At 39.2% G+C, this 20733-nt stretch overlaps 2 protein-coding genes across 9 annotated transcripts in view; both read left to right on the plus strand.

The window, feature by feature from the left end:
• The window catches only part of SESTD1 (SEC14 and spectrin domain containing 1), a 50273-nt gene extending 43587 nt beyond the window's left edge, over window positions 1–6686 (plus strand). For all 5 annotated transcript variants that reach the window (XM_085066331.1, XM_085066336.1, XM_085066333.1 and 2 more), the window contains 5 exons: window positions 1390–1471; window positions 2020–2142; window positions 2812–3003; window positions 3871–3992; window positions 5936–6686. In XM_085066331.1, the coding sequence (XP_084922457.1) occupies window positions 1390–1471; window positions 2020–2142; window positions 2812–3003; window positions 3871–3992; window positions 5936–6065 (649 nt within the window). In that variant the 3' untranslated portion in view covers window positions 6066–6686. The remainder of the gene's footprint in view (window positions 1–1389; window positions 1472–2019; window positions 2143–2811; window positions 3004–3870; window positions 3993–5935) is intronic.
• Window positions 6687–16725: 10039 nt separating this feature from the next.
• Window positions 16726–20733, plus strand: part of CCDC141 (coiled-coil domain containing 141) — a 59850-nt gene continuing 55842 nt past the window's right edge. For 2 of the 4 annotated variants that reach the window (XR_014853450.1, XM_085066339.1), the window contains exon 1: window positions 16726–16965. The gene's annotated coding sequence lies outside the window, so the exon portion shown is untranslated. The remainder of the gene's footprint in view (window positions 16966–20733) is intronic. The other 2 variants (XM_085066338.1, XM_085066340.1) reach the window with 2 other exon arrangements.

Here is a 20733-nt window from a genome sequence, read left to right on the forward strand (position 1 = left end):
ACAGGGAAAAGCAAGTAGTATGCTAAGAATTGTTAGGAAAGGAATAAAAAACTGAAAGAATGTCTTTGTGTCACTGTATAGATTGGTAGTCCATTTCTGGTTTGTGTTACACAATTCTGGTCCCTATTCTCAGAAGGGTTATAGAATTGTGGGAAGTCAATTGGAGGATTAAACCATCAGTAAAATTTCCAGACAAAGGTATGAAGCAGCTTTTAGATGGTGAATGGTTGAAGGAGGTTCTTTATCCTGGATGAGAGACAAAAAAGTATAACGACTAAGTATCTCTCAGCAGTATGTAATAATATTTTTTCCAACATTTAATTTTTTTTCCAAGTTCTGTTGAGCGTTTCTTGTTATTTACATACACGTGTTGTAATGTTTATTTTAGGGACATTTTGCTGCTTTAGTTCTGCTATTGGAACCCATAAACTGCTTTGCTGCATTATTAGAGCAGCCGATTTCCTTTCTGTAAGCATTACAGGACATGGAGCAAAACACAGCACACTAACAAACTGTTCCTTGGAAGTGCTTATGTTTGTAACCAGTTTGGAAAACATCATGCACACAGTCTTTTTCATTTGCTTATAGAGCTGACTGTTGTTGACATTAATAATTCCATTTGCACTCAACAGGAGCTTGAGTCTTGCTGTCTACTTAGTAGGCTCTGAAATGGAAGTGGAAAGCATTCTGCAAAATGTACTAGCTTAGCGCTTACTGTGGAAAGATGAGAACATTCAATACTTTTTTTTGAATTCTGGAGAAAGAATCACAAACTGTGCTCGATTCAGAACAAGATAATTATGTTAGTTTTTATATCAATTAGATTTTTAAATGCTTCCTGACAAGTACAGCAAAGGACATCATTCAGATATTACCATCTTTATTTAACTAAAAAGAAAAATGGGAAAACGTATTATCTTTTAAACAGTCCTCATTATATTCATCAAGAAAACATTGCCCCCAACAAACAGTACAATTCAGAATTATGCTACGTTGAAGCCAACCTTCATCTGAATTTCAGTAGGATAAAGACTGTCTTAGCCACATAAGCCTCTGTGTGGTAGAGCTTTCCAGTGCAGCAAGGTAAGGAACGTGCAATGCTGCTGCAGGATCTTATAGCTGTCTCTGGTGTCACTGCCTCCAGCTTTTCCATATCAGGAATCTTGAGGATCGTGATTTTGGTAACTTGTAGCGCTCAGTTCTATTTATGGCAAGTTTCTTATTGTTCCATGAGGCATTATGTATTTTGGCCAAGCTAAGCAGCTTTAATCACCTTTTCATGAACACGTGCATCTTAATGTTTCTCACTTGAAAATATTGTTGTCAAATTCAAGAGTTTTGTGTCTGCTGTACCTGTGTTGGTGAGTCTTTCTGTGCTGCTCTTTTAAGGTGTGAGGATATGGTGGATGTGCGGCGACTGAAGATGCTTCAGATGGTGCAGTTATTTAAATGTGAGGAGGATGCTGCTCAGGTATGGCAATCTAGAATTTCATCATTCTGGTCTTTGTAGTCCACTCATTAAATTTATATGGGCTGGTAGTTTTACAGTATTTTTATTAAGGGAGTATATACAGTGAAAATAACAGATTTAGCAATGTCTGAAAATAGTATATTTAGTGATTGCATGCGTGATCTACCAGCTTGTGATAGCTCATTTAATTTTTTTTCTGTATCAAAAAAATATGTTAGCACTGAAGTTATGTGGCTAGCACAGGTCTTTCCCATGAGAACTTTCTCCTGTGTTTTATAAACAAAGATAAAGTTTGGATGTTATTGAAACAGTGTCTCGAGATTTGGACAGTTCAGGCCTGGCCAATCAGGCCTAGGGGGAGGTTTCTGGGTGACCTCTGAAAAGTCTATATAGGTTGGAATCAAAATAATAAAGCTCTCTTTTCTTGCCACACTGAGAACCCGGGTCTTTTTCTCTGCTAGCGGCTCAACAGTGACAAAGTTACATCACCCTTCTGGAATAATTTCTTTTTAATGTATTTGTTTTTATTCTTTTGGCTTGTTTTTAAGGCAGTAGAATGGTTAAGTGAACTGTTGGATGCTCTGCTGAAGACACACATCCGATTGGGAGATGATGCTCAAGAAACAAAAGTTTTACTGGAGAAACATCGAAAATTTGTTGATGTTGCACAGGTGAAATGTGTTATTTTCTTTAGCAGTATAGGGTTTGTGCAGCTTCAGATCATCTCCTAAATAGAATCAATATCTGTATGGACAGTCATTGAACAGCTGTCACTGGCCTTACTGGTTTGCCTCAATGCCTGAATGAAGAAATTGATTGCTGAAATTGGTGATGGGCCTAATGAGATATTGCAGTTCCATCAAGAGCAGCAATGCTGCATTTTACTACCTTAGTTAACCTTCACATAGGCAATGCATAGGCAGGATCATCATTATTTGCTGTTAGAGTAGATGTACCTCAGTGCACCTGGATGCTAGGGGACCACAGACATGGTGACAGTGAAGTCAGTGAGACAGTCATCTCAGCAGTGGATATTAAATATCCCTTGTAAGATCCAAACAGCTATCCAGAATTTGCAGGAAGCTCTTTCCTTTTGCCAGTGTGAATGCTAGACAGCAGGGGATATTGGATTTTTTAATAAGAGTGAATGCGCTGTTTGGTCATTACAATTTTATTCATACTTCATCAGCATTTTCTAGTAGACCAGATTAGTTCAATGCACTTTGTGAACCTAAAACTTCCATAAACTTGTCTGCTGTTGCTTTAAGATGCTATTTTTCCCCCAGGTTAAGTGTAAAGTTGTTAAATGCACTTTCTTTTCCATCCCCTCCAATTTTTAGAGTACCTATGATTATGGGAGACAGTTACTGCAGGCGACCGTTGTGCTATGCCAGTCCTTGCGATGCACTTCCAGGTCCTCAGGAGACACACTCCCAAGGCTGAACAGAGTGTGGAAACAGTTTACAGTGACTTCTGAAGAAAGAGTACACCGGCTGGAAACAGCTGTTGCATTTCATTCAACTGCTGAAAAGGTGAGTGTTGTGTTTTTGAAGAATAATTTCTTACCTGAGTTTAAGCAAACAAAAAAAGATACTTTGTATTTGCAAACATTGGGAGTTGATGTATTTCTGCTTTTGTGAACCTCCGTCATCTGTGCTTCCAGAGATTTCCTTGATACCAAATTAAATTTCAGTGGTTTACAAACTTCTAAAAAAGTAGAGTATCTCAATCCGTATTGTGAGCATTCTTTCATTATTGCAGTAGTTAATTGCTGGGTTTAGGCAATCTTAAGTTTAAAGAAAGTTGAATTAATGGCTGAGAAAACAATGCTCTTGTTCAAAAACATCATTCTCCTTTCACTGTCAGACATATATTAATGAGTGTGTGTGGAAAATAGACTGTTAATATCCACACTGCTTTGGAAAACAGTAAGTGGCAGAGGGAGAGGTGGAAGAAAATGCCATACTGGGTAATAGTATTGAGTCACAATCTCATCTGGAAAGACTTGTGTTCACGCTTTTCTAGTCCTACCTGTTCTGTGCCAGATGTGGATTTTAGTTTTGAAACATCTTGTAAGGGGCTCTTCAGTAACCATGTTTTTTTCCAGTTTATGTGACTGTCTTATATGTCTAATGACGTAGGTTACTATTTTTATACATTTTATATTTGTTGCAGGAATATTGTCTAGGAAGACTACAGTGGTGGCCCTGAACTATCTTCTTAATGGACCTTAATCAATATTTTCTTTTCTTGAATTGTATGAATATGTCAGTTGATGTCATGCAAATGTGGCAGTGAAAATGCAAAAAGAACATTCATTCTGCCAGTTAATGGCTCTTAAAAAACTACATGCTATCACTTGTGTACTTAATTCTGTATTTTCTTACTTTTTTAAACAGATTTTGCAGGAATGTCCAGAGCAGCCTGAAGCCTTTAATGAAATGGAGCAATTTGATGAAATTGAAGCAGTTGGGAAATCACTGTTGGACAGACTAACAGTGCCTGTAGTTTATCCTGATGGGTATGTAGAATGTTTTTTTTAATGCCTTTGGAGTAATGCTCTTGGTAAAGTTTTATAATAGTCTCATGTGCAGAAGAATCCTGAAGGCTTACTGCTGAAATTGAAAAAGTGAGCACATTTTTTATATAAAGTTTGAAAGTGGACCTGCCTGCTTTCTGCAAAAAGATGGGAAAGAATTTTTAATGAGTATTAGAGAGTTGCCTTTTTTAAACAGTGTCTTTTTCCCACTGAACGGTTATTAGATTTATTAGTCTTTGCACACCAGCACAATGCGCAGAAGTAACAGAAAAATGACCAGTCGCAATCTCTTCTCTCTGAAAAAAGATACCAGATGAGAATTATGGGATTGTGACTTATTTATTTGTGGTTCTAGCTATCTGAAGTCTTAAGCCAGTATATTGAAGCTAAATTTACCTTTGATTAATTTGGTAAACAAAACAGTACTTCCTTTGAGAACTATTCATACTAATTTTAAATTGGTAGTTTTCTTGAGCTACAAAGGCAAATTGAATTTGGAATCTCAGCCATAATAAAACTCAGTTCTCTGTGTTTATTAAAACAGAGATGTCTATTGTTATGCTGAGCTTGTAGTTAAGTTCTACCTGAGTTACAGCCAAGCCATGGAGCAAGTCTCTGGTGTGTAGGATGCCAGACCATAATGTAAAAAACTTCTGTATAGCAGATTTTAGTGACCTGGTAGAAGTAGCAACTGTTGAATCCTGGACATTATTTCTAACACCTTCGGCATTTCAGTAGATTTGCATATCCCCCTTCACAGAATTGATATTATAATTGTCCTATATCTCAGGACCCCCTGCTCATCATCCTAGGCATTCTGGTTTTGAAGTGTTTAACAAACAATCTGCAAAAGGTTTGCTCGTTGTTAGAAATAGTCTTAGAAATTTAAGAACATGCAAAATGTCATAAATATGTGGGGGTATTTTCATCAGTCTGTTCACCTCCTCAGACTTTTGCCAGTACCTTTTTGGAAGTTTAGGTCACTGTTCCCTGTCCTGCTCATGGCTTCTACTCTGTATCAGGACGTGCTGGGAATCCATCTGCAGTTATTCAGTCTGAGCAGTTAACTCCTCAAATGAGTCTATTCCTGAGTAGAGTAACTTTTCTGTGCACTTACACCTGTCTGAAAGTCCTTTGTCCTATTGCCATTTCCAAAGTTTGCAGCTTCTCTGCTTTGTAACTAGATTTAATAACTGTTCTTCTGAAGCACGTATTCTGTTCAAATCCTTCCTTTGCTGACAACTTGGTTAGTGGTTTCCCTAAAATTTCAGCTGTTCTTTGTTGTATTTGAATTACACAGCCAGGCGTTCCTTTCAGATTAAGAGGCAGATGGCATTTGACAGCATGTGGCTGACTCAACATGTAAAGAGTCCTTTAATAATGCAGCATTTTATAGCCTCAGAGTTCATGTACAGACAGGTATCACAGATTGTCACAGTATGCAAAATTGTCAGACTGACTTGGGGGAAAGCCAGAGAAGGGAGGTAGAAGGTAGTGTTGGGAAGTATCTAGTTGCACTTGTAGAACAGTGCCTTGCTGTTCAAGTCACACAATGGTTTGGGTTGGGTCAGAAGGGACATGGAAGATCATCCAGTACCATCCAACCTGGCCTTGAACACTTCTGGGGATGGGGCAGCCACAGCTTCTCTGGGCAACCTGTGCCAGTGTCTCACCACCCTCAAACTTCTGTTTAGTATCTTTTGGATATGAAAGGCTCACTGGGTATTTGTAATAATTTCATCAAAATTTGCTGTCAAATCTCATGCCTAAGTCTCCAAAGATTTTTGAAGGTGGCTTTTAAATGAAAAGAGGAAAAGGTGGCTGTTTTTCTTATCTCCTTTGTGTTATCTACTGCAATTAACTGGTATATTCATGTGTTGTCTTGCTTTTCACTGATAATTTCTTGTGGTTTGGGTCTTTTTTAGGTCTGAGCAGTACTTTGGAAGCCCAAGTGATATGGCTTCTGCAGCAGAACACATTAGAGAGAAGATGAAGTTAGTTAGCCTGAAAAAGCAGCAGCTGAAACAACCAGAAGCCACTACCCCAGAGAGCTAATACTGACCTTGTCTATGAATTCATAACAGGACTTCCGTTTGTAATCCAGCATGTTGTTTGCATATTACAGAATTTGGCATAATATATTAAAATGTATTTCACAGCCGTTACGAGTCTCATCTCTTTTTCAAAGTAAATGTTCTCAGCATCTTAATACTGTACATCTATCAAGCCATAATTATTTAACATGCTATGAAACCATAGACTCCAAGTATCTTATGAAAAGGAACTGTAAACATTGCACTGAAATTTGCTGTAAAGCTTTACCTGACCTGTCAGCTGCTTCTTAGTTAGACAGCTGATGCAAGCTTTGAGTGGTGCTAATTAAAGTGTTAGAAGTTCCATATTATGAAACTCTAGTTCTTCGCTTCCCCCATGCCGAGGTGATGTAGTGATTTTAGGCTGTATGGAAAGTTCCTGCAGTGTAGACTGTGGTAAACCTTAAATTTTAATTTGAAAGACTTTTAAAAAAAAATCATTTTTATTGTGCCAGTATGCAACCTGCCCATCAAATCTTTGATATATCAAATTCATTAAACAGATGTTTTCCTATTTGTATTGATAATGTATTAAAAGCTGTTTGTGCTTAATAAAAATCATCTTTTTAAAATCTAAGATAAATTTGTTCTGGTCTGTATTTCCAAATATTTTTTATGTTCTGGTTTTGTGATAAATGGTAGAAAAAGTAAATACACCCCCAATACATTTAGAAAGTCTGTATAATTTTTCTTATGAAATGCATTGTAACTATAAGGGAACTGCTCTTGAACTATTATTGATAGGTGCAAAAGTCCATGCTATCTTTTTCTTTCTTTCTGGTAGCAGTACTTGCTCAAAAGTAAGATGGTATTTGCATAAGTCAGTGTTATATCAACAGTAGTTTTGTTGCTGTGTAAGACTGGCATATGTCTCTTGTGCTTTATTTCTAAGTCTTTAGTTGCCCTTTGAATGGAGAATCCTGAATAATGTGAATATCCCTGTTGGTACCTTTGCAGTTCAAGGTTCTCATGTAATGAAAGAAGAATTTACATGAGGTTCATAAACAACTTAAAACCATGAGATTAGTAATAAAATGAAATTTATTCAGAGAAGGGAATTGGATTGAAACAAAATCAGCTGTGTGCATAGCTTGGTTAACGTATTAATCTTCAGGATGAAGTCTGGATAAATATTATATTTTTGCAAGATGGTGTGGTATCTGAGCATTTTACAATATTGTGTGTGAAGCAAACAACTGTAGGTCTAAGAATTTAGATTTTGTTCACACTCTGCTTGTAGTAAAGGATAATATTGTCTGCCTACAGGCATTGTTATTATTCTGCAGATTTTCCTGATGGATCTGTCATTGAAATATTGTATTTACTTGTCTCAGTTTTCTGCATTTTCTCTAGAGGAAAGAGAGGTTTCAAATAAAGCCATTTCTCTATTAAAAAGCAGTAATTCCAAGTTAATGGCTTACCTGTAAATTCAGTGATAATTCATCTTGGGGTATTTTGGCAGAGGAAATACATTTTTTTTTAATGCACTTAATACAGTGGTAGAATATTACATTAGTACTAGTTTTAAACCAACTGAAGTTTTACAGACCTCATTTATAAAGAGACTTTCTATATAATCTCACATGTAATTTAGTTGCTCAGTTGCATTTGAGAAAGCTGATGTTATTATGGCTAATATTTGGAGGATATAAATTCTTTTGGAAAGAACCCAAACATGAAAGTATGCATATATTTAATATAAAGTGCAAACACAAAGTAAATTAATAGAGTCATTAATAAGCACCATGTCTCCAGTGCTGCAGCATTTGTAAATTGAATCTACTTACAGTAAATAATGGTCTACATTATAAAATTTCATTAAAATATTAGAGTAAGCAAGTGTTACAAACACTTAAGATTATTTACAGGTTTTCATTTTATTTCATTTGGGTTTTTTAAAATTTTATTTTGGGTGATTTATTATTTATTTTTTACTTTGTTTAGGGGCTCAATACTGTATGTAAACCCAGGTCAGTATCAGAAGCTCCTTGCTCATTCCTGTGACAGCTGCATGCACAACTTGGACCTGATGACTGCTCACCCCAGTAACCCTGATGTTAATTTTGGCTCTGTGTGTGTAGTCCAATCTTGACGCTGCTCTTATCTGTCGTTTGACATTCCTAGGGGCCACTGGATCCTGACTTTCACCCTTTTGACTCTGAGTCTCCAGTAGGGCGTCTTGGGCTGTGCCAGCTTTGGCTCTGTCTCTGCTCTCTTCCTTCCCCCTCCTCTGGAATTCCTTGCCTTAGGGAAATTGAATGTCTGGCAAAGTGCTGTGTGCCATCACTTTGCCATTTGCCCATCTATGTATCAGGGATGAGGGCAAGTAGTTTTCTAATTTGTGTTAAATGAGAGTCTGCCAGATACTTCAAATCCTATGAACTCTGAGGCTTCCTATCTTCCTGAAACAATGGAATAAACCTTGTCTGTTAATACTGCTATTGAATGTAATTGATTGAGTGAGGGATTTTTGTTCTGGTCTTTACTCTTAATCTCTTCTCTGTGGTTGTACTTTGCTACTGAAGCTTTAGAAATAAACAGTGTTTAATAGCACACACAATGAGATATAGACTTGCTAAAAAGCAAAAAACCCTGTGCTCAAGTAAACCATTGTTACTCATTTGTGCATTTACTGCCATGAACAGTAGCAGTGGCTCTACTTGTGGCTCTTGCTCTGCATTTCTTGGTTGCAAAAACAGTCCAAACAATGGAGTTCCAAAAGATGCAAATATGTTTGGGGTTTTTTAAACAGAAATCAGCTGCTGAGCTGCTAGGTGTGAGATGGGGAGATACCCACAGAAATGGAGGGATAGATTGAAAGGATTTAATTATTACACCCCTTCGTACATTACAACTAATAGCTTGGAAGTGATGGAGTCAATTCTGTTCATGGTAATGAACTGAATGCCAAGATTTTCTGTGTTCCTGCTAGCCACGTTTGGGTGTATTTGAAATATTTCAAAATACGGTAAGTATTTTGTTACTCTTGCTGGTAATGTAATCCTGAGTGTGCTTTTTGTGACAGGAAAGGTGAGCAATTTGGTAAATGCCATCCCTTTTTCCCAGGGCGTCAGTTTCACAGGCTGACAGCCATAGAAAATGCCTATACCTTCAAGCTCTTTTATAGCAAAAGGTGTGTGGACTGTTGTATTAGTTCCCATAAAAATGTTTGGTGGTTTTGACTGCTGAACTTTATATTTTTTTTTTTAGTAAGAATTATGGGGTTACATTTTTCTCAGAACAAAACAGATTTGGACCATGAAGGCTTCTATGGCTTTGTGAGAGTGGCTGATTTAGTGTTTAAATAAAGCTACTCTGGAGGTGCAGCAGTGGGTGGAGAAGGGCTGTCTGTAGAGCAGGATCATATGGCACTTCTTATTCCATCATGCTAGCCAAGGATATCAGTGCCAGCTGACAAAAAGATAAGAGGCAGATTCTTTTCCATCACAGTAAAAAAATAAAAGTGTCAGTAGGTCACAATCACAAAGCAAGGTTTTCATGAGCTTTCCGCAACAGTGATGACGTGTAACGGTGTTGCAATAACCTCTAGTTTCCTTAATGTTTTCTACAGGACAATTCTAATCTGTTTAATGAGATTATTAAGAGGAGAAGTGAAAATCCCCATTATTAATTTAAGTTCACTTGGAAAAGTTCAGCTAATTTTCCAGATACTAGTGATATTTACAGTTTATAGGTCAGAGAGCAAAGAGCAGGACTAACATTTCTGACTTTTGAAGCATGAAGAAAAGCAAAGAAAACTTTATTTGGTATAATTTTGGAATACATTGAGAGAAGGTTGAGTGGAAACAATTGGTTGTGTTAACAGATAATTTACATTCTTTTTATTGCAGATAAACCACAGATTTTTAAATAATAATGCTGTTTCCTTGGCAGTTTAATGACAGCACTGAAACATCAAATGTGTTGTGACTACTGAACGCAAAGGAGAAACTGTCTTTTTGTGCACAGGTAACTAACAGACAACTTGTGCTTAAAAGTAAGTGTGCTTAAAAGCTTAATTTAAAATTGTTATGCTTTTTTTTTATAATTCTGAAATTTTAAATAGATATTTTTTACATATTAGGAAGCCTTTTAGCTTTTCCACCAACAGCTAGCTGATAATTGCTATCAGACACCACTGATGCAATCTCCTGTTGGGAAACCTCTTAATGCACATTGAATTTATATGTAAAGCAGGGGAATACTACAAGCTATGTGAAATAGCCTATTGATTTACTAAGCTCATACATCTGTGCTTAAAATGTTTGAGTGCACCTAATGTAACCATTCCTACCATCTAATACTGAGCATGTAAAACCCTGTCTTTGAGAAGGCTGATCGAGCCACAGATTTTGTGTCAAACTTCTGTAGCAAACCGTACCACTGCCTGTTCATGGCCCAGATGATTCTGAGTGCTTTGCACATCCTGCTAAAACGTGGTGTCCACTTATGATATAGAAATACACTTGGCTCTTCTGAGGATCCCAATGTTACAAATCCCAGTCTTGTTCTGTCTGCTCTGCTACAACCAGAAGGCAACATATGTTAAGTGGATTAGAAAATACTGAAAATGAGGTTTCCTGGAAGCTGAAGGTCCTAGAACACACACAGCAAGTTGCCTGGGCAGCTCTGTGTAGATGTGTATTTGTGCTTGGAATAGGGCTGTGACAGCTCATGGTAGAACAGCCTTGAGAATTTGGTGAAGTCCTGAGAATCGCTGGTTCCATTTGAATGGATATAAATGCTCACAGCTTGGGCCTTAAAAACTTATTGAGCCCTTTCCTAGATCTTACACCAAATATTAATTCTAATAATCGAGAAAATGATGAAAATAAAGTGGAGAGGGAAGCTTGTCTTAGCTGTAAGTATAGGCTTTTGGTGGAACTGATAGAAGACCTCTTACTTGAGGCATTCTATATCAGAATGAAGTATCAACAAATACCAATCAAAACCCTGATTTGTATTTGTTAATTTTCTCCATTTTGGCAGGAGCAGTCAATGTGCTAATTTCAGAGGTGTAATTTTCAGACACGGTTCACTGTTACGCTTGGTTTGCAGTGAACGAGTTGCCTTCTCAGTTTTGGAGTTTCTGCTTCCCATGTTCATTTTCCCAGCCTGAGCTGCAGATGTTGGGTGACAACACATTCCCACTGTCATTGCTAAATTTCCCGGCAAGTCTGGATTGCTTGTGATTCTCACAGGATGAGAGGCTGCAGAGTTCCAGTGGGCTGTTGAGCTCCAGTAGGACATTTCTCTCAAATACTATGCCAAGATTCATGTTTGATAGGTGTTTTTTAACATTCCATTCTTCTCTTAAGGCTTTTAGACTACTAGGAAAGAGAGTAGCTTTCATGGAGTCTCAGCCACATTCCCAGGCAAGCCTTACAGCATAGTTACCTGATATTTTAATATTATTGTGTGATATGAATCTGACTTTTAGAGACTTGGGAACAAGCCATATTCTAAACTGGTACTAAGAGCAGCCTGTTCTTTTTTCAACCCCTGAATACAGCACTGTGTGCCTCTGTTGGATGTAGATAACAGCAAGCTGGGCTCAGCAGGGTGAGGATTGTGCAATGTATTCAGCACATTCGAGTGCCACTCCACATATCTGTAGTGCTGATGTGAACCTGATGCCCACTGTCTGCTTTGTATCACTCAGTGCCTCTCAGAGTATGGCCTTCCTCCTCTCCAAGGCTAATGTATCCAAAGGAACAAAGTAATGCAGTTAGATGTGAGCCAGGGTTTGTGTTAGTGCTTCGCTCAAAACAGCATCAAAAGGCTGCAGTGAGCCACATGTTCAATGAGCCCTGTTGGCTTTTTATTTCCACTCGTTGCATGTGGCCAATTTGTTAGGTAGCTGCTGTTTGCAGGCATCATTTCACAGTGCATTGCCTCTGCAGAACCAGCCATACATGAAGAAGCCAGGGCATTTGCTGCTGCAGGTGGCAGAAATGTGATCTCTTTGAGTGCTTTTTGCTATTCACTGTTAGCTCTTACCTCTTCTCTAGGTACTGCTCTGTCTTCTGGATTTTATCAGAGGTATGTCTATACCACTAAACTCTCTTCTGCAGCAGCAGCTTCATCAAAGACTTCACAAGTGATCCAGCAGACATTTTAAAGAGTTTCTTCATTGTTTCCAAAGAAGGATTTACTTCTGGGATGAAATGGTTGGTGCTGCCAGTGTGTGTTGGGAGGGGGTGACAGCTGCATTCCCTGCTTCACAGGGCTGCTAGAAAGGAAACCTCATCAATATTCAGGAGTGGTGAGATCTTATAGTCATGAAAATCATGCATGCACATGGAGAATATAAAAAGCACAGCTGAAAAAATTTTCATCTTCGAACACTGGGATTATTGGTTTTTTTCTGTATCTATAGTACTGAGACCTAAAGAGTAGTTGTAAGCAAAAAAGAAAGGAGGGAAAACCATTTGGTGGATGGTGTAAGTGTTTCACATACAATGACAATAATTATAAAAATATTGCGGTTTCAATAGGTGGCCTTTAATATTTTGGAAGATCAAGCTCAGATTTTGAAGTCAGCCAATCAAATACCCTGCAAAAAGAAATATTCACACAGTGAGAAAGACTAACTTAGAGAAAGGAATTTAATTACAGGGTATTTACCACATATCAGATCAAGTGGAAAAAAAAGAAGGTAGGCAGCCCATGAAGTACTCTTGCATGGTATTTTTATCCCAGGAAAGCAAGGTTCTGAAACACAGTTACTGCAGATCCTGCTGCATTGACAAGGGATGACTTACGGTATCTCATCTGCCTCAGCTTCTGGAAAGACTTGCCTGCAATGACAGGAAGACAGAGGACTCCTCAAAAGTTTCTGTTAATTTAGGCCCAGTTCTGGGATTCCTCATTAAAATGTGGATTTCAGTCTTTCAGCTCCCTCCTGGAATTCCTTATGTTGGATTCAAGCTCTGTGGGTTAAAAGATTGAGGCAGTGAAATGGTTAAAATATATTTTTTTCTCTTGATTTAGCTAAAGAAATAGCCCACAGTAGTTGTATAAATGTAAACAAAACTAAACCTAATATTCCACCTTGCAACTTGAGAGGATATCTTAAGATTCTTTTTTTAAATCTGCAGAGTACTGTAAAACATATTACATGATTTTAAACAACCAGTGCAAAAATAGACAAATACTAAGCAGCAAAGATTGGCAATTACATTAGCATTGTTATTATTTTAGCTTGGTATACACCTCTTTTACCTCAGGGCCTCAGAGTAACCCTCTGCTTATGATCAGTTGCAGATCAGGAACAGACTGGAGCAAAACCTACAGCACAGCAGTGACTTAATGATTCTCCTGTAAGCCTTCTGTAAAATGTCAGTGCATTTTCAATACAGCCAGTCAAAACCTCAGTCTGGAATTTATTTTGCATTATGAGAGTTTTACCTCAGCACCCCAGCAATATTATTATTGTCAGTGAGTACACAGTACTGCTCTCAGGCAAGTGATGCCTGAGGATGTATCCCACAGGACTCTGCCTCCTGAATTCTAATACTGAAATTCTGCTAAGGTCAAAAACAAAGCAAGAACCTCTGTGCAATTTGAAAAATGTAAGAAGTTTACAGTTGTACTTGATTTGGTATTTCCTCTCTTCCCCAATCCCATTATGAGGGCCCCAAGTGCAGTTTTGTTTCTGACTGCAAATTTCAGCTATAATGCTTATTTGCCTTTTGTCTCCACGATGAGAAATCATCACATCTTGTATCCACCACATCATTAAACTACAATTTTTGTCCTTTTTTCAAACAAAGATGGTGATTATTGTCCCAGGCAAGCCTATGTTCAAGTGTGACATTTAAGGTAATTAAGCAATGGGGATCCTTAATCAAGGAGCTGACTGCAGAGTTCTAGAGGACTGATACTTTGGAAGAAGCCAGTTTCAGAAGTCAGAAAAAGTGGTGAAAACAAAATTATTCTGCAATTCACCGGAAAATCCTTTTGTCCTGACCGAAGGATTCTGGACATGTGGTGAAGAAAGGGAATGCATATTTGCAGCCACATAAACTGTGTAAGGAGGCTGAAGAGACTGCCAGATGGGAATGCACTGCCAAGATGGGCTTTCAGATCCTGGGATCACTGTAAGGGAGATTCCAAAGGAGCGTGCACCTTCCAGAGCTGATCCATGGTCCTTGTCCCTGGAATCTGCAGACAAATCCAACAAGGACATGCTGTTGGACAGACTGCTACTACAGCCAGGTAAAGGTAGTGATATCCCATGCATATCTCTGGGGAAGAGGCTGCTGGGGATACTACAGCACTGGGTGCAGTGGTGTGGAAAAGTGACACCTATCTCTGGCTTGACAGTATGGGCTGCTATGCTTTTGAAATCAATTCCTTCAGGACCTTGATCTGGGACAGAAATCTTCCTGTAGCAACTCCCTCTGAGCCAAATGTGCCCAGGTCCTGCTCTGTGCAGGATACCCAGTCCTGGTGCCCCAGTGAGCCAAACGTGCAGAGCACCAAGTTAACACAGCTCTCTGTTACTTGTGGTCCTAGTCCATAGACTATTCAGCCCTCTCACAGGAAAAGACATGAGAACACCTTGGATTCTCATATATTTATGTATGGGGAAGGAATAATTCATGGAGCTGCAGAGGTCCAGCTGTGAGGATGCTCTCTAGAAGCAAGCATGGGCAAAGATGACTGATGGCCATCATGAGGTTGAAGGACATTGCCACTCCCTGAGTAGCATTTCAAATAAAAGCTGAAGCTTGCATGATAAAAGTGAGAGCTTTTTATCTCTCTTTTTTGCTGTCACTTCTTCCCCAAGACAAGAGCACCAGCTATGACAGAGGAAAGGTGATGCTGATGATATGACATGTCATCAGCCTGCATTCAATTTCCCATGCCCAGAGCTTTCTTGCACAGTAGACCACAAGAAAAGCCACTCCAGGAGTACCAGAAAAACCATTTTGGGGCTATATTTTCTTTGTTTTCCACTAGGAGAAGCATGCATTCATTCCAGCTGATCTCCCCACAGGACTACGTGATGGTGTCCTGTAGTACCCACTGTCCTGCAGGCAGCTCTCTCAGCATGGTGTCACTTGGAAGCCGCAGGGGGAACACTGATGTGTGTAACTTCTTGGTCTCTGTCCATTGAACCTCTCCTATTGCAGGCATCCATCTGCTACTGCAGGCAGCAGCACTCAGATCCAGGGCAGTTTGAACTCCCTGAACAAGGAACAAATCACCTGCTCTGGTGATTGTACAGCAGCAGGAGGTTTTGCTATGGGTGGCAAACGATGGTTCTGAAACATGCAAATCCATCTTCACTGCTCTTCAGTGTCTAAACAGTACTGGAGGGGAGGGAGGTTTTGCTTTGTTTTTAATTGTGGGCAATACTTCCTGGATTTATGTGGGACTTGAATTCTGAAGTGTTGTTTGCTAACCTTTATAGAGTGAAGGGTCACTTAAACTCAGAGCAGGGAGGGAGTATCCTCGTACCCTGTAGTCACACTCCTGGTCCTTTGGTTTAACAGAGCTCCGGGCAAATTAGCTGGGGTGGGTGGGGCTGGAATTCCAAGATTTCCTCTCCTAAATATGTGACAGAATTCAGCGCTTACCTGAAAGGGACAGGTACAGCCTGGGATGTGCTCTGTGTTTGAAGTATCATGATCTGAAAGAGGGAAATGTGTGACCAGAATGTACAGAGGAATCCTCAGCGCTATCAACCTTCAAGCAGCAGTTATACAGGATGCACTTATCTTTTTAAAAGAAAACAAAGCATGCTATTTATAACCCCCACTGATAAATTGCTTTTTAAAAAGTATTCTATAACCTCATCGTTCTCTAAGACCTAAAATTCAATTCCCCTGCTGAATATTTCTTTTCTGGATAAGTATCAAGAGATGTAAAGTAATATTCTATGAGAAGTGTGGCTGTGTAACGTATTTGTGTACTCATTCTAAATTTAGCTTTCTGAAAGTTGTGTTCATGTAATTCGACTTTACCAAACAATAGCAACAATATGGCCTTTGTGTTTTGGTGTGGTTGGTATGATTTTATTTATTTAATTAGTCCCCTGTTGACTGAATGACTCATACTGATCTTGCATCACTGCTGGCTGATTGCGTTTCATGCCTCTGAACAGAGACTTCCCACTCTTAAAAGATGGTCCTAAGAACCCAGTTACACTGTTGGAACTCTCTTTGAACAGTCTGTGTGATTTTAGCTGATGTTTCTATTTCACAAATTTACTATATACATTTCTATTTATGTACAAACATTTGAAAAAATTGAAGTGAAACAGTCTTTCAATACAGCTGAATTGTAAATATAAGTTAAAGACAGAAATTAGAGGCATGGGGCAAAAGTACCACTGTAATAAGTTACCTTATTAATGGTATTTTGTAGCTGCCCTGAGAGTTAGATATAGATTAAAATCTGCATCCTAATCTTCCTTTACAGAGAGAAAGAGTAGCCTGTCTCACATCTATATTTGGTGCAGAGTGCATACTCCACTGTGCTAACACACCACATCAGGAAGGAATTCCAAATGCTCCCAAGGAATTTAGTAACAAAAGTCCTGCTGGCTTTCCTTACATGCATGGGCAAGGGAACATAGTAATCCTGTGTAATAAACTGTTCTCTTTCTGCTGCTGCCGGAGCTGAGCAAGGGACTGATGGACTCTCTAATGTCTCTTCGCCCCCCTGACAGAGTTGAATACCCGGGGCCACCGTCTTTGCGGACAACCTGTCAATTGAGCTGACTCGAGCATGTGGCACCTGTGAGCTGCTAAAACGGCTTCACTTTTGCCTTCACCAGAGCAGAGCTCCACAGGCTGTGCAGCATCTCTTTTGGACAACACCCAGCGAGCTTCGCCAGGGGTGCTGATGGGGTAAGTTTGCTCTCCGGCTGACTCTGTGGAAGCTGGAGAGCCTCCCTGCCATTTCTGCAGTAACCTGAAGAAGATGTGCTGATGTCTTCACCTGGGACTTGAGAGAGAATAAGACATGATCCCTTTGCAATTCACACTTGTGAATTGTTTTCTGTTTTGTTTGTTTTTATTTTTACATTCAACAGTTAAAATTTTCAGTGTTTATATTTTGCCATTATATTTACACACAAATAGTCATCAAGTCACTTATGTCTTTTTTGTAGCTGTCACTAAGGAAAGGTGTAAATCCAACTTGTATTTTTTGTTGTCTGTGACAGCAAAATCAAATTAAACTTGCTAAAACGTATGACAGCAATTAAATAAAGTGTTTGGATTTGGAAGAGTGTTCAGATGACCTGACTTCGAGGTACAGCTGTTAATCACTCAGAGCTGTCAATGGCTTCAGAATTATTGCAGGGGCCTGTGTTCCCCTCTCCTTCTCTTCCTTTCCTCAAAGTGCTTTTTATCGTCTCCCTCCACTTTTTTGTTGTGTGAAACCACCTCCAGCTTATCTGCAAGTAAAGAATCTAAAGAAATGTTTTTGGGGTATTTTTTTGCATAGAGTTATGTTTAAAAAGGAAAGGAACTTCTTTCTGAAAGCAATAATGTATTAACCCATTCTCAGAACAAGAAATATGTTTTGCTACAGGGTTTCTTAAGCAGAGAATCCAATACCTCAGTTTTTTATGCTGCCCATTTTGATTCCTGCTCTAAGATGATAAGATATGAAGAAAGCAGATTAGATGATCACATTACTACCAAGCTTAGTTTATTAGTTCTGTATTTCTGAAAACAGGGCGATTGTACCCTTCTAGAATTCAATCCTAGCGAATAAAAATGTAAGCAGTCCCTATGTACTGCATACCTCTTTATCTTGTATATAAGACTAGTAAAGAACAGGAAGACAATTTTTTAAATAACAGATGCTAGAAAGAATGGTGTTTGTTTATCTAACACTTAGAATCTGGAGTTCTAAATTTAATGGCTATATGAGTTTTCTTAAAATTAATCTGGAGGCTGAAGTGACATAACATTTGGTTGGTAACCCTATTTAAATCTGGTAGATATTTTCTATCATTTAATAAATGGTACAGATTTAGGTACTATTTTTACGGGTTCTAGGTGCAAACAGCATGTATACTTTGTGGAAATCCTCTATGATCCATAAAGAAGAATACAGGGAAGAGAATGCTTCAGGATGAAAGAGTGGGACATGACAAATTGGTGACCAGTGGACTGAAATGTTTCAGCTGTCATTGCTCCCCACGTCTGTTTACTGTATGGGGTTTTTTAAATGTTGTTGTCCTTGGAAGCAAACAAATAGTGATTTTTGCTGTTACCATTGCACTGAATTAGCAGTGTGAAGCTATTTGCTGGTTTCTTGATCCCTGATACTCTGCTGGTTTTACAGTTAGCAGTGTTTTATTTTCTTTCACAGAGATGTGTTCAGTGTGACAGGGATAAACCAGGATAGCTTTGCTTTTGGTATTTTCTCTGCTTTGTGTGATGTTTTTTAGGTAGCTTTTCCTTTTCATGCTGATTTCTTAGAGTGGTATGAAGTGTCTTCAGGGCTGGTGATGAATGAGAAAGTGCAGACAGGATTTTGGTAGGGTGATGCAGGGGAGGAATGGGAATATACAAGCTGTAATTCTTCACTAGACTTTGAGGTTTTAAAATGAAATTAATCTGGAATTATTGTTTCTGGAATTGAAACAATATTCCAGGCAACACGGACTATAGTTTGCTCTTGAAACTTTTTGTTGGAGGGAAGCAGGGTGTCTTTTACCCCTTGGGTACTTTTTCAAAGCCATTTCCTAGCCCTTTATTGGGACTTTTGTGCTCTTTCCAAGGTGGCAATGACAGGACAACCTCCTCTTGGGGCCAGCAGGGTCCTGGGCTATGTTGGAGCCACCTTTTCTTAAGTTCCTGGGCTCTCAAGGGCTCTCATTTCCTGACAGGGAAATGCCTTCTGCCTTTGCTGCAGCTCATACCTCCCTGAAGTTAATGTCATTTACCCTGGCTGGCCCTTCCCCTCCCTCTTGCTCTGGTTTGTGCTCAGCCTCTGTTAGTGCTCTGTGTCCTCTGGCCCTCAGTAAAAGAGGAATGTCTGCAAGGGCCACGGTTCCCTTCTGTTTTCTGTCAGCCTTCCCTCCAGGGCAACTCTCTACAAGAAAACTTCTTTCAATCTCAACACTAAGCAAGAGATGATGTTCCAAGTTACTCTTCCCCACAGGCCATCGGTGCACTGTCTGTCCTCTGGGAGGAGGCACCTCTGTTTCCTGCCTTTCTCCCCTGATTGCTGCCAGAATGGTTTTTATCACTCTTGGTTTGGGGTTTTAGGAATACTTGGTTAGAATTTCAACCCTAGAAACTTAGTTAACCAGTGTAGGGTAAAGAGGAGCCTCTTCCAGGAGAAATACCTACCTCCTGCTCAGCCCTCACCCTTGATGTGATCTCCACGGCTGTTTTATGAACCTTGGGGGACCTGCAAGACTGCTTGCTTTCATGCCCTCATTGCTGATTTTACCTGTAAATGGTCCCAGCTCAAAAGGTAAGCTGCAGGAACCAGTAAAAAGCAACAAGCAGAGCCTTGGAGAGGAGTGGTGTCTTTGTCCCTCTTTCAGGTGGGGCTGTGGAATCAGTGTTTAAACACCTTTTTGCAAGCTCCATGAAGCCCATCAGTTTGAGGGATGCTTTCTTCCCTTCTTTTCTATGTAAACCTGTTCTCCCAGGCATGAGACAAGGAAGAAAGAGGAGACCCACTAGATTTACAAACTGCCCCAAGTGAAGGACCTTGCATCTTTGAGGCTGCAGAGAGTGAACTTTGTCTCTCCCAGAGGCATTTTCATAGTGCTCCAGTAGCTCCAAATCTCTTAATAGAAAAAAAACTTATCTCCAAGAAAGACAGACTCTTTTTCTATGTATCCCTATCAGAACTGTGATTAGCACACTTTGCTTGCTAAACATGAGAAAAACCTGTGGATAAAACACCTTACATGTTGAAAATGAAGTGAATTTTTTCACATTTACCTCTCAAATCCTTTTTACATCCAGTTGTTTCAGATAATACATGACATTATTTACACTAGAGAGACTTGATATATTTTTCTTTTCCTGAGGTTGTTTCCTTTGTTCCTTTGTTCAGTTTCATTGTTTCCTGTGGACAGCTGGTGAATGCTCCTCTCTTCTCATTCTTACTCTCTTCTTTCACACAGCACTAACAAAGGGAAAATATTTCTATCTCCTGGCACAAATAGCCTGCCTTTTTCTGGCTGCTACCGGGATTTTTGTTTGTTTTAGACAGAGGAACAGACAGGAAAGTAAACAAGACCGAGAAAGGCATGCTTGTTAAATTTGACTCCATTGGACACTGCTGAAATGGCTCATCATGCAATGCCAAAATCCTCATTTTTTTCTCCCAGGGTTGTGCTCTAAGCTATGTTTTGATTCCTTGATACCTTTTCTCTGCCTGCTACTCCAATGTTTCCCTGTCTCTATCTTATATGCTTAGCATAAGACAAATAAATACAATATGCATACATTTGTTATCAGATGTTCTGAATCACTTGTCTCAGTTGTTGCCAAATTTGCTTATAGTCAACTTCTTGAGAGTGGCATTTTCCCCTTATTTCCAGCTGTCAGCACTGTGAAAAATGATATCTCATTTAACTTGAGTGAAAAACAGCTCTTATGTCTGGCTACTCTAGGGAAATGATGGATTGGCCCAAC

The sequence above is a fragment of the Lichenostomus cassidix genome, chromosome 7, assembly GCF_008360975.1.
Source record: "Lichenostomus cassidix isolate B80296 chromosome 7, HeHo_3.0, whole genome shotgun sequence".
Taxonomy (NCBI): Eukaryota; Metazoa; Chordata; class Aves; order Passeriformes; family Meliphagidae; genus Lichenostomus; species Lichenostomus cassidix.